Raw genomic sequence first — 12,547 nt, forward strand, 5'->3', positions numbered from 1 at the left:
CTTGTGAAAACAGATCCTGTCCGTTCTCATAGGCTTTACGTGCACCTGGCATTTTGTGTGCAGTTATGGAAACGGATCCTATTTCTAACAATAAGATCCACTTCCTGCTTTTAGTGACGTTCAGAAAACGTATCTGTTCTTTAAAGCGGAATATAACCCTGCATTTCAACTTTGCTCTAAAACATTATTTACAGTATATTATATGCAACCAGCATTTTTTTTTTACTAGACCAGCATTGGAAGGGTTACACAGGGCTTTAAAGTTCCTGGAGATTTCTGCAGACGCATCCGAAGCTGAAATAAGATACATTTTGTTTACATAAAAGTATCTAAGTGTTGAATGTGACTCACTCTCTCTGACTGAGGAGTTGGAGGACAGCCGAGTGTGTAACATTACTCAATAGATACATTTGACTAAATAGAATGTATCTATATGAACTCCTGCATATCTCTCCACGACTTTAAACCTCTGTGTTAAACCCTTCCAATGCTGGTCTAGTAAAAAAAAAATGCTAGTTGCATATAATATGCTGTAAATAATGTTTTAGAGCAAAGTTGAAATGCAGGGTTATATTCCGCTTTAAGGTTTCTGCACTAAGTAGGAACCATGCCTTTAACAGTTTGAGTTTAATCACTTCATGCCTCGAGCAGTTTCAACATTTTAGCTACAGTGATGTGAAAAACTATTTGCCCCCTTCCTGATTTCTTATTCTTTTGCATGTTTGTCACACTTAAATGTTTCTGCTCATCAAAAAACATTAACTATTAGTTAAAGATAACATAATTGAACACAAAATGCAGTTTTAAATGATGGTTTTTATTATTTAGTGAGAAAAAAAAACTCCAAATCTACATGGCCCTGTGTGAAAAAGTTATTGCCCCCTTTGTTAAAAAATAATTTAACTGTGGTTTATCACACCTGAGTTCAATTTCTGTAGTCACCCCCAGGTCTGATTACTGCCACACCTGTTTCAATCAAGAAATCACTTAAATAGGAGCTATCTGACACAGAGAAGTAGACCAAAAGCATCTCAAAAGCTAGACATCATGCCAAGATCCTAAGAAATTCAGGAACAAATGAGAACAAAAGTAATTGAGATCTATCAGTCTGGTAAAGGTTATAAAGCCATTTCTAAAGCTTTGGGACTCCAGCGAACCACAGTGAGAGCCATTATCCACAAATGGCAAAAACATGGAACAGTGATGAACCTTCCCAGGAGTGGCCGGCCGAACAAAATTACCCCAAGAGCGCAGAGAAAACTCATCCGAGAGGCCACAAAAGACCCCAGGACAACATCTAAAGAACTGCAGGCCTCACTTGCCTCAATTATGGTCAGTGATCACGACTCCACCATAAGAAAGAGACTGGGCAAAAACGGCCTTCATGGCAGATATCCAAGGAGCAAACCACTTTTAAGCAAAAAGAACATTAATGCTTGTCTCAATTTTGCTAAAAAAAACATCTCAATGATTGCCAAGACTTTTGGGAAAATACCTGGTGGACCGACGAGACAAAAGTTGAACTTTTTGGGAGGTGCGTGTCCTGTTCCATCTGGCGTAGAAGTAACACAGCATTTCAGCAAAAGAACATCATACCAACAGTAAAATATGGTGGTGCTAGTGTGATGGTCTGGGGTTGTTTTGCTGCTTCAGGACCTGGAAGGCTTGCTGTGATAAATGGAACCATGAATTCTACTGTCTACCAAAAAATCCTGAAGGAGAATGTCCGGCCATCTGTTCGTCAACTCAAGCTGAAGCGATCTTGGGTGCTGCAGCAGAACAATGACCCAAAACACACCAGCAAATCCACCTCTGAATGGCTGAAGAAAAACAAAATGAAGACTTTGGAGTCGCCTAGTCAAAGTCCTGACCTGAATCCTATTGAGATGTTGTGGCATGACCTTAAAAAGGCGGTTCATGCTAGAAAACCCTCAAATAAAGCTGAATTACAACAATTCTGCAAAGATGAGTGGGCCAAAATTCCTCCAGGCCACTTCCTGGCAAGTTGTCGCAAACGCTTGATTGCAGTTATTGCTGCTAAGGGTGGCCCAAAGAGTTATTAGGTTCAGGGGGCAATTTCTTTTTTACACAGGGCCATGTAGGTTTGGAGTTTTTTTTTCTCACTAAATAATAAAAACCATCATTTAAAACTGCATTTTGTGTTCAATTATGTTATCTTTGACTAATAGTTAACGGTTTTTGATGAGCAGAAACATTTAAGTGTGACAAACATGCAAAAGAATAAGAACTCAGGAAGGGGGCAAATAGTTTTTCACATCACTGTATGTCCCCATTTAATCACTGCTTATGACACCTAAGTGATATATACATTATTTTTTCTGAACTTTCTTTGGGTTCTTATTTTACCCCAGTAATTGATCTATTTCCTACGTCTGTTTAAAAAAATAAAAAAAGTTATACCCATTATGGTTTTAAAAATAAAAAGTGCAACTGTAAATAAAGAAAGCACAAATTATACTTGGCTAATTATCTCATTTATCATAAAACTGAAATTATGTTGCTACTTGACTAGATTTACATTTTGAAATAAAAGGTATTTATTTTTCTCTCAACACTCCTGATATAAGAGGGAATAAACAGTTTTTAGTGTAATTTGTAGCCATTATGCAAGGGGTGGGGCCTAAGAGGTATTTTCATTGTAATACTTTTGTTGCATTCCCTGTATTATGCTGCTATTTTGTCCCCCAATTAAAATGTCTTACCTATAGCATCCCTTAAAGCATGGCTGGGCAAACTACAGTCCAGAGGCCATATTTACCTGTGTTTCGGGTCCAGCCCGCCAACAAAGAACCGAATTCCTCTCCTCCAGAGTTGTAAGCGGTGCATAATTTAAATCATCCAATCGCAGCTTTCAGCCGATCTCCATGTCCACAACGGCGTCATGTGACCTGCTGTCAGTATGTACCAGTGTGTCACATGACGCCGCTGTGGCCATAGAGATTGGCGTTGGAAGCTGCAATTGGGTGAGTTAAACCTATCATTACGCACCACAGGCAACTCTGCAGGGAGGAAGGAGAGTAATGCAGCCCAAAGTGGAAAAAAGTTTGCCCACTCCTGCCCTGCAGTGTGCTGGGTCCCAGCTTGATGATATCATCAAGCCAGGACCTGGCACATACAACTACAGGACGCCAGCTGCATTACAGGCCACAGGAGAGAGCCCATCGCAGCAGGAAACGTTAGAGATACTTAGCAGCGTCACTTCCTGCTGCCAATCTCTGCTAAAGGAGGAGGGATTAGACACCAGGGTAAGAAACTCTGGTTAGTCCCACAAATGTTGCCTGGGGTGAAGGTGCATACTAGTATGCATCCTATGGTCATCGGCATTGCAGACCAACATTTACATCCTTATGCCAAAACTTGGCAGAGAGGAATTTAATTTACTGTAGTCTCAGCAACAAGTGGTCCACAGAGACATCCTTAAATTGTACCTAAAGTGTTAAAAAAAATTGCTCATTTACTTACCTGGAGCTTCTTGAAGTCCTCCTTTTCCCTTGTCGTGACTCCGTGCTCAGCTGTTGCTCTTCTGTCGCCCTCCATAATCTGTCTGACTGACGAGTGGGCCAGCCACTACGAGCACGTCCACCATCGCGCTCCTGCGTCCAAGAGCATTCTGCACATGTGCAGTAGCAATTTTTGCTTACTGCACAAACTACAATGTACTCCAGCTACGGGAGCACATTGGAGGAGGCGTGTGGCACGGGGTCTCACATCCTGCATTGGACGGGGACACCGGAGGAAGGGGGAGTACAGGATGACGACGAGGAACCAGGAAGACTTAAAGGGACACTTAAGTCAAACAAACAAAATGAGTTTTACTTACCTGGGGCTTCCAATAGCCCCCTGCAGCTGTCCGGTGCCCTCGCCGTCTCCCTCCGATCCTCCTGGCCCCGCTGGCAGCCACTTCCTGTTTCGGTGACAGGAGCTGACAGGCTGGGGACGTGAGTGATTCTTCGCGTTCCTGGCCACAATAGCGCCATCTATGCTGCTATAGCATATATCATATACCATATAGCAGCATAGAGGGTGCTAATGTGTCTGGGAACGCGAAGACTCACTCGCGTCCCCAGCCTGTCAGCTCCTGTCACCGAAACAGGAAGTGGCTGCCGGTGGGGCCAGGAGGATCGGAGGGAGACAGCGAGGGCACCGGACAGCTGCAGGGGGCTATTGGAAGCCCTAGGTGAGTAAAACTCTTTTTTTTGTTTGACTTAAGTGTCCCTTTAAGGGGGCTGGAGGAAGCCCCAGGTAAGTAAATGGGCATTTTTTTACTTTATGGTTATTAATAAAATTCAATAAAATCTCACCCAATACAATTTTTTATTCTCTCTCAGTGATCATTCATCTGCATTAACTGTACATATGAGCAGCCCATTGTGTCCTATCGAGGGAAGAGGATAGATATGTTCCCCTGCAGTTCAAATCACAACTGCAGATAGTATTATCCAACTTATTCGCTGAAGGAAAGGTCACTGACACTAGGAAAAGATAGATTATCACCTAAAGCAATCACAAACAATAAAAATTTTGTGTATGTGTATAGCTTTAAACCTTTTTAAGGTTGCCATTTATCACTTGATGGCCACCAGACTGACCATCTGGTAAATCCCTATCTGATCAGAGAGGGTTCCATTACCTGCCCACACACTGCACACTCATTTCCAATTGATTTCAGCATGAAAACTACCTATTGCCAGCTATGCCTGCTGCACCCCCCCCCCCCCCAATATGTAGATACTGGTATAGCCTTAGCTCGGCTCTCAAGGTGGCAGCACAAAACAGTAGATCCATCTACTGATATTGACGCAGTGCACCAGAAACAGTTCTTGCACACTTCTTGTGGTGGAAGTTGCTGCCTGACCAAGCAGAGCTATTAGTGTACTGCGTATACTACAACAAAGGGAATAAAGAAAAAAAGTCCTGCTTCAGCTATGTTCATCAGTTTGCAGTGTAAACAGAATAGCCTCCTGGCATGGAATTGGCTTGAATTTTCAAGGCACAAATGACAGCACATGTCTGTGTAAGCCAAATTTCTTCATTTATTCTGACAGAAGATGGCCCAAGGACAGAAGACACAAGCAGTCATTAATCTCTGTTGTTATGTATGACCTCATGATGACTGCAGCATGAATTGGAGTGAGCTGTCATTCTGCTTCATGAGAAACAATGTCTATAAGAGAAGTCTGCCTGAAACTGCAGTGGGAAGGACATGTCTCGTCTATTCTCCAAGATCACTGTCCAAATGGAGAATATTATGAAAAAGTCTTCTTTCCTGGCAGTGCTGCTCATCCCTCTGCCTTAGCAGCATGTACTATCATCATCATCATCATCATCATCATCACGCCTCCCACACTCACCTATGTAGCTCAGAAGGACTGGCAGGAAGATGAGGCCATGTGTGGCTCCAAGAACCACCACCGCCAAGTACATCCGGAAGTAGAAAACCTCAAAGATCTGTGACTTGGAAAAGCCTAAAACGCCAATTCCCACAAACTTTGTCAGGGTGATTCCACTGAAGACCTGGGACAAAAACCAAAACAAATTTTATATTAAAAGATCCTGCTTCAAATTAATCTCATATTAAATGTTACGTTTTCATTATAATTAAAGAGGATCTAAACTCAGAACTTCTTCACTGCTATAAAAGAGAAGGCACAGCAAGATAAAACCTGATTTAACTGGATGAGCACAGAAAGGGTTAAGCCTGTCTTTTCCTTTACAGGCATTGCCATGGAGCTCTCATTAACAGCTACTGGCTAATTACACTCTGATGTAGCTAAACAAAAACACACAGCTCAGTGCAGTGGATTTCTACAGCATTTATATGTGGAATTAAAACTTTTCATTGTGTGCTGTGTAAGAATTTGAGTCCGCTTTAAAGACACTCTGCTACAAATAGGCAGTTTTCACTCAAACTAATGTCACAATTAAATCTTCTAAGCCTCACCCAGATGATTAGGTGTGTTTATTTCGAGTTATTGTCTCTGGCACTCATAATGTTGGGCTGATGGATCTTGTTGTATAGTGCTGAAAATATAACCTCCCCTCAACAGTCTTTGATTGGCTCTATGTAGGTAAAAGACTAAACAGGCTTAAAAAAAGGCCTTCAATAACAACAAATATTGTGACTTAAAGCAGCCATTTTCAACCAGGATTCCATGAGAACCCCTCACGGGTTCCGCGTCGTTTTGCTTCTTCTGCGGGACAGATTGGTCCCGCTTTCTCCTTCCGTGGGATAAAATAGTCCCACTGATGCGACCGGTAGATGCGACCGGCGGATTTATTCAATCCGTGGCGCATCACGACGCTCTCTTATAGGGCAGTTTTCGTGCCCTTCGGTTATGCGGAAGAGAGCAGCGTCACTGGTCGACGTACGTAGAGGAGGAGATGGCGGGCAAATAGGAGACGGCGAGGAGGAGACACATCGAGGCAGTCACTGGGTGAGTATGTTTGAGCCTGTCAGCATGCACTGTAGCCAGCATATCAGCGTGTAGGGTGGCTGATAGCCGAGTCCCCCGTGCACTTGACATCTAGGGAAACTTGAGGCTTCACTCCGGGGGCTGGTTGTCACTTTCCCCACACGCTGATACTGAGAACATCTGTGCCTGGTTACCCATATTGGGGATTCAAATTCCTGCCTACCTATGCTGAGAACATCTGTGTCTGGTTACCTATATTGGGGGTCCCTATTCCTGCCTACCTATATTGAGAACATCTATATATGGTTACCTTTTACTTGGGGTCCCTGTGGAGTGATTGCTACATTGTATACAGGGGTGATAAATACATTTATTATGCAAGATGATTACTGCATTTGCTTTGGTAGTAGATTGGTGCAATTTATATGTGGTGTGATTGCTACATTGTATACCAGGGGTGATAAATGCATTTGTTATGTGAGTTGGCGAAAAATGGCGGTTTCTCTGCATCATTTTCATGCAGGGGTTACCGGAGATTTGAAAAAAAATTTAAGGGTTCCTCGGCCCAAAAAAAGTTGAGAAAGCCTGACTTAAAGAGTCTGAAGCCTAAAAAAACCACTTCTTTTTACTGGGCAGTCCTCTTCAGCAATAAGACCAAAGCTGAAACGCCGCATTCCCACGGCAGAATGATCAATTAACACCCCCGAAATCCCTGGGGCAAAATTCGGGGCTCCTTCCAGAGAGGCAGAGCTTTGTGCAGTAGCTCCGCCTCTGCTAGCGTCAATCTCCGCCGATCTCTGCCTCCTCCCGCCACTCTGTTTCTTTCACTGAGAGAGGCGGGAGGAGGCGGGGATCTGCGGAGATTGACGCGAGCAGAGGCAGAGCTACAGCGCAAAGCTCTGCCTCCCCCAGGCAGCAAAATCCACAACCTAGAAAGTTGTGGAATTTTGCCCCATGATTTTGGAGGTATAAACTGATCGCTCTGCCGTGGGAATACAGCATTTCAGCTATAGTCTTATTGCTGAAGAGGACTGCCCAGTAAAAAGAGGTGTTTTGTAGGCTTCAGACTCTTTAAAGGATACCAGAGCCCAAAAGAAGATGAAAAACGGGGGGGGGAGCAGGCATGTATGGTGAGCTGTCCTGATGCCCACTGCTCCCAGCCCCCCCCCATACCCCTTTTTGCCCCCTTGGGTACCTTTAATTGCTCTGTGACCCCGTCTTCTTGTCAGCTTGGTCGGGATCCAGTGCGTCTGCGATGGCCGGGTTGCACGTGTACTACAGCACGCAACCTGCGCCCGAAATCGCTCTGTGCATGCGTGTGATATCATTGTGACATCACACACATGCACAGAGGGCATCTTCTTATGTTTGGGCTCTGGTATCCTTTAAGGTCCGCTTAAAAAGCAGATGCTGTCAGGCTGCATAAAGTGGTGAAATTGTTTAATATAGATCTGCTGGCATAATGTTTGCCTGAGTTATTGAATGCTATGAGGTGTCACTGTACAAGTGTTAGACAGCCCATCACCACAGTATAACATCTGTGAATAACGTAGCACACTTACTGAGCTCCCCATATGTGCCAAGGCATCCTCCGCACGCTGCACTCGGCTACCCTTTGTGCTGATTGAAAAGGCCCTGGTCACATGACTGCAGAACTCCACAGAAATACCACAGCACTGAAAGTAACAAAACACTATGTTAGTTGGCTTCTGATACACCAGTGGTGGAAACCACAACATATATAACCTGTATGATAACTGTGCACATACAGAATACAAAGCAGCAACATCATGAATGCTGCTGTAACATAGCAACAGCTCAACTGACGGTTTATTTAGTATTAAAAAAAAAGCCTAGGAACTTACCATAACTAAATTCACCAAAGAAACGGCATTCAGGGTGATGCTCCACAGCCACATGACTCCAAACATGTTCACCAGGATCATAGCTATGGTGACACACATGAGAACCGCAGACCAGATCTCGAAGCCCAGCAGAATAACAGCCACAAAGAATATGGCAGCCAATGACAAGCAGAGGTTGAACACTGTATCGTCCACAATAGTTAAATACTGTTCATAGAACACATAGAAAACACTGCAAAGCACAAGAGAAAGCAGAAATGAAAATGGCTCAGATAAAAATGTTGACATATTACCATAATAAACGTGTCCTTCCTCATTACTGCCTTTAGAAGTGCTTATTACTAAACACAAAGGTTGGCTTTGCCTCTTCTCGAGTCGCCCTCAAGGCGCGTCAAACTGCGTACCCCAATATCATTACACTGTACAATGCAGTACAGAAGCTATGTAGCTCCTTCCTCTACTTATTCAATAAAGTGGATGAAGACAATCATATTTTTCATCAATAAACTGTTCAAATTAGATTGGAAGTTTATCAATTAGGTTTGCAGGGGTCAACAGATCACTGGCTGAATCAAGGTGAATGAATCTGCTACTCAAACAATTATATGTATGGCCAGCCTCTAGCAGCCAACAAATGCATCATCAAATGTTACTACACTTTTCACTAAAGCAAGTGTTCTTCAACATTAAGCTTTGTTCCCCTTTATAGAAAGCACTCATCGTGTACTCCCGAGCGAGGGTCTTCGTATCTCAAATACTTATGAAAGCAACCCTAATTTTGATTAAATGAGTGACACAGAATCCGTTTAGATAACTAGAAGCAGTTGCGCATTTCTTTAACAGAATATACAGTTATTGTTTCCACGACAGTCAAATTATGAAAACAAATTACTGTCAGTGTTAAAGCGGAACTAAACCCAGGTCTCCCTCTCTGTTCTAAAAGATAAGCAAATTCATAATACCCTTTACAAAAAAATTTAATTTAACCACTTAAGGACCAGAGGTTTATACCCCCAAGTGAACAGGCCATTTTTTTGGCACTTCGCAAATTTAATGGTTTATTGCTTGGTTATACAACTTGGCACCCAAGTTTTACCTCATTTTCTTCTCACAACTAGAGCATTATTTTGGTGCTATTTTATTGCTGCTGCTATTATTAAGGTCTTTGTTATATAAAAATACTGACATTTTTGTAATAAATAAAATATTTACATGCTACATACATAGATAAATGGCCTTGGCAGGGATTAGATTGTGAGCCCATCAGAGGGACAGTTAGTGACAAGACAATATACTCTGTACAGCGCTGTACAACAAGATGTTAGCACTCGATAAATTTTTTATTTTTGTTAGTAGATCATTGGATAGCCTGTTATCTCGAAATACAAACAGGGTGGGTTTTTCTGTGTTTTACTTCACTCCTCTGGATAAATTTAGGTTCTCTAACGCAAGGAGTCTTCAGACATATCATTGGCCTATCCATTCGTTATATATTACTGTATATTTAGTGTGTGCTTGTATTATTTCCACTCACATTCGCTGGCAACATAGGGTTTATGTATGCTTGTTATTAAATTGTCTTTATGTACTAGTATGATAACATAAGTACACCCTACCCAAGCAAGTATGAAGAACTTCCAGAGGGACACACGCTACTGTATAGGAAACTAGGCCCAACTCTGCAAGTACGATACTGAAAATCAGTCAAAAACACATACAATCACTAACTATACGAATGTAGACTTGATTTGAGCATTTCCAGTAACCAATTTCAACTCAATCAAGCACACATCCAATATTAGACTAATAAACCCTATTGTAAATACCTGTAAGCAAAGACGCTGTAGTTCTTGCTGGCAGCATCCATGCTCTCAGTGATATTTGCTGCTATCATACGAGCTTTCCGTAAGGCATCAATAAAGTCGGAAGAGTTATGCAGGATGGTGTGGTAAGTCATAAAGTAAGTGGCCCCCACATCCGTATTGTTAGAAATTAGGTCAACAGCGGTGCCATATGCTGCATGTCCACTAAAACAATAAAGAAGAAAAAACTCATTAACTTTCCCATTTATTCATCAAAACATGTTTGGCCCTATAATACATTCCATTCTGAATAGCTTTTTACCTTTTGCTCTTTCTATTAGGTCCAGTGGCTGTATATTTCATGTTAATAAGTAACGCTAGTGTGTTGCAACAATCATAAAAATCAACAAGCAAGATTTAAGTATTTAAAGAGAGTCTGAAGCCATAATAAAAATGGCTTTTTACCTTATATTCAGCAGGGGCATGTTTGCCCCTGCTAAAACGCCGCTATCCCGCGCCATAACGAGGGTCTTTTACCCCCAAATCCCCCCCCTGCTATCTCCAGGGAGCGCTTCCGTGTGAGGCAGGGCTATGAGCTGCAGCCCTGCCTCACACGCGTCTATCAGCGACGGATCTCCGCCTCTCCCCCGCCCCTCTCAGTCTGCCTTCGCTGAGAGGGGCGGGTGAGAGGTGGAGATCCGCGTGAGGCAGGGCTGCAGCTCATAGCCCTGCCTCACACGGAAGCGCACAGGGGCAGCAAAATCCACGACCACGTTGGTCGTGGATTTTGCAGGGGAGATTTCGGGGGTAAAGGACCCTTGTTATGCCGCGGGATAGCGGCGTTTTAGTAGGGGCAAACATGCCCCTGCTGAATATAAGGAAAAAAGCCATTTTTATTATGGCTTCAAACTCTCTTTAAAAGGATACCACAGCCCAAAGGCTGTGATAAAATACATGCTGCAATGCGGAGGGAATGAAAAGCACATACTTAGTGCTTCCCTCGTTCCCTGCCATTGGCCCCCGTTCGTCTCCTACAGCTGCCGGTACCGGCCGACTCTCCTGACCTTTAACCCGTACATACTGCGCTACGCAGTATGTCCTATAGTTTTCCCTTCCGCCGTCGCATCATGACGGCAGAAGTATGGACACTCCCCCGCCTCCTCCTTCCCAGCGTGTGCACTCCACTAATAAAGCTAGCGTGAGATGCTAGCTGGAGTAGCGCTGGGAGTGACGATTTGGAGAGAGTGGGGAGGGGGAGCATCTTTTGGGGCATTTCTACATAGATACAATGACATCTATGTTAATGCAGCACATACATTGTCAGGAACTGGTCCCGACTGCGAGTTTGACCAGATCGAGAGGGGAAGCAGCCTTAGTCAAGCTAAAACAAGGCTGTGACCCCTCAGAACACTTCTCACTGCCACCAATAGCTGCTGCTAAACACTTCCACTCGAGTCGAGTGCTCAGCGCGCAATCCGCGTTTTCGTATTCGGGTCAGCTTTGCGCTGTAGTCCGAATACGGGAACGCCACGCACAATTGCAATCTCACACTGTAGTGAAGCAAAACCACTAACAGTTGTTCCGAACGATACTGTTAGCCACTCTGCTGTCGAGCTACTCGCACTGGCATTTTCGTACATTGGGTCAGCTGCGCGCTTTAGGCCAACGTATGACAAACGCCCCACACACAATGCAATTACAATCTTATACGGTAGGGTTGCTCAATCATACAATCAGGCATGGACTTATACACAGTTACACTTTAGTCTCTTCTAGGCTATGAGTGTTAGTTTAGTACAGCAGAAGTCAAACTTATTTAATAACGATTTAATATTCCAGGGAAAATGTGGAACAATGCAGAAAATAATATATACAAAAGATGTACAAAAACAATAAGTTACAAAATAAAAGTTGCAAGGATAAAAGTTACAAAGATACACACAAGACAAGTTGCAAAAAAGGGAAAAACTTTACCAGCATATCGATCTGGGCGTTGTTTGCGGGAGGACGCAACTTCTGGTCAGGAACCAGGTTAGTCAAAGCAATGTGCTATCTCCAAAGACTACCAGTTGTGACTGTCCTAGCTGCTGTTTATAGTCCCAAGTGTTGCCCCGGGCAAAGAATGTTTCATCCCACAATCTATTGCAATTTCCCAGCTTGTCATATCCTTCCTGTGATATGCGACCTTCAAAGCTTTCCTGTGTTAGTGTCTGATCCTTTCAGAGATTTCAGAACACCTCCACAACCCCAATTTCCACAGGTAAAAGTCTATACATCACAAGATTGTATTTTGGGTGATTCTTCCTGGCTGTTATATGTAAACTCCTGGCTCAGGCTGGTGTGAACTGTGTCAAAGCATACTGCAGCCAGTCCAGGTGACAATTGCTCCCAAGCACAATACACCTCTGAGACAGTATTCAGACAACAGGGTCAGACCACCTGTATA

General features: G+C 43.3%; 1 protein-coding gene across 1 annotated transcript in view; it reads right to left on the reverse strand.

Annotated features, from left to right (window-relative positions):
* The window catches only part of LOC137518873 (NPC intracellular cholesterol transporter 1-like), a 124,791-nt gene that overhangs the window by 5,521 nt on the left and 106,723 nt on the right, over positions 1-12,547 (reverse strand). The window contains exons 21-24 of the mRNA XM_068237267.1: positions 10,126-10,326; positions 8,300-8,531; positions 7,997-8,110; positions 5,373-5,535 (exon numbers count right to left, since the gene is read on the reverse strand). Of these exons, the coding sequence (XP_068093368.1) occupies positions 5,373-5,535; positions 7,997-8,110; positions 8,300-8,531; positions 10,126-10,326 (710 nt within the window). The remainder of the gene's footprint in view (positions 1-5,372; positions 5,536-7,996; positions 8,111-8,299; positions 8,532-10,125; positions 10,327-12,547) is intronic.

The sequence above is a fragment of the Hyperolius riggenbachi genome, chromosome 5 (assembly GCF_040937935.1).
Source record: "Hyperolius riggenbachi isolate aHypRig1 chromosome 5, aHypRig1.pri, whole genome shotgun sequence".
NCBI lineage: Eukaryota > Metazoa > Chordata > Amphibia > Anura > Hyperoliidae > Hyperolius > Hyperolius riggenbachi.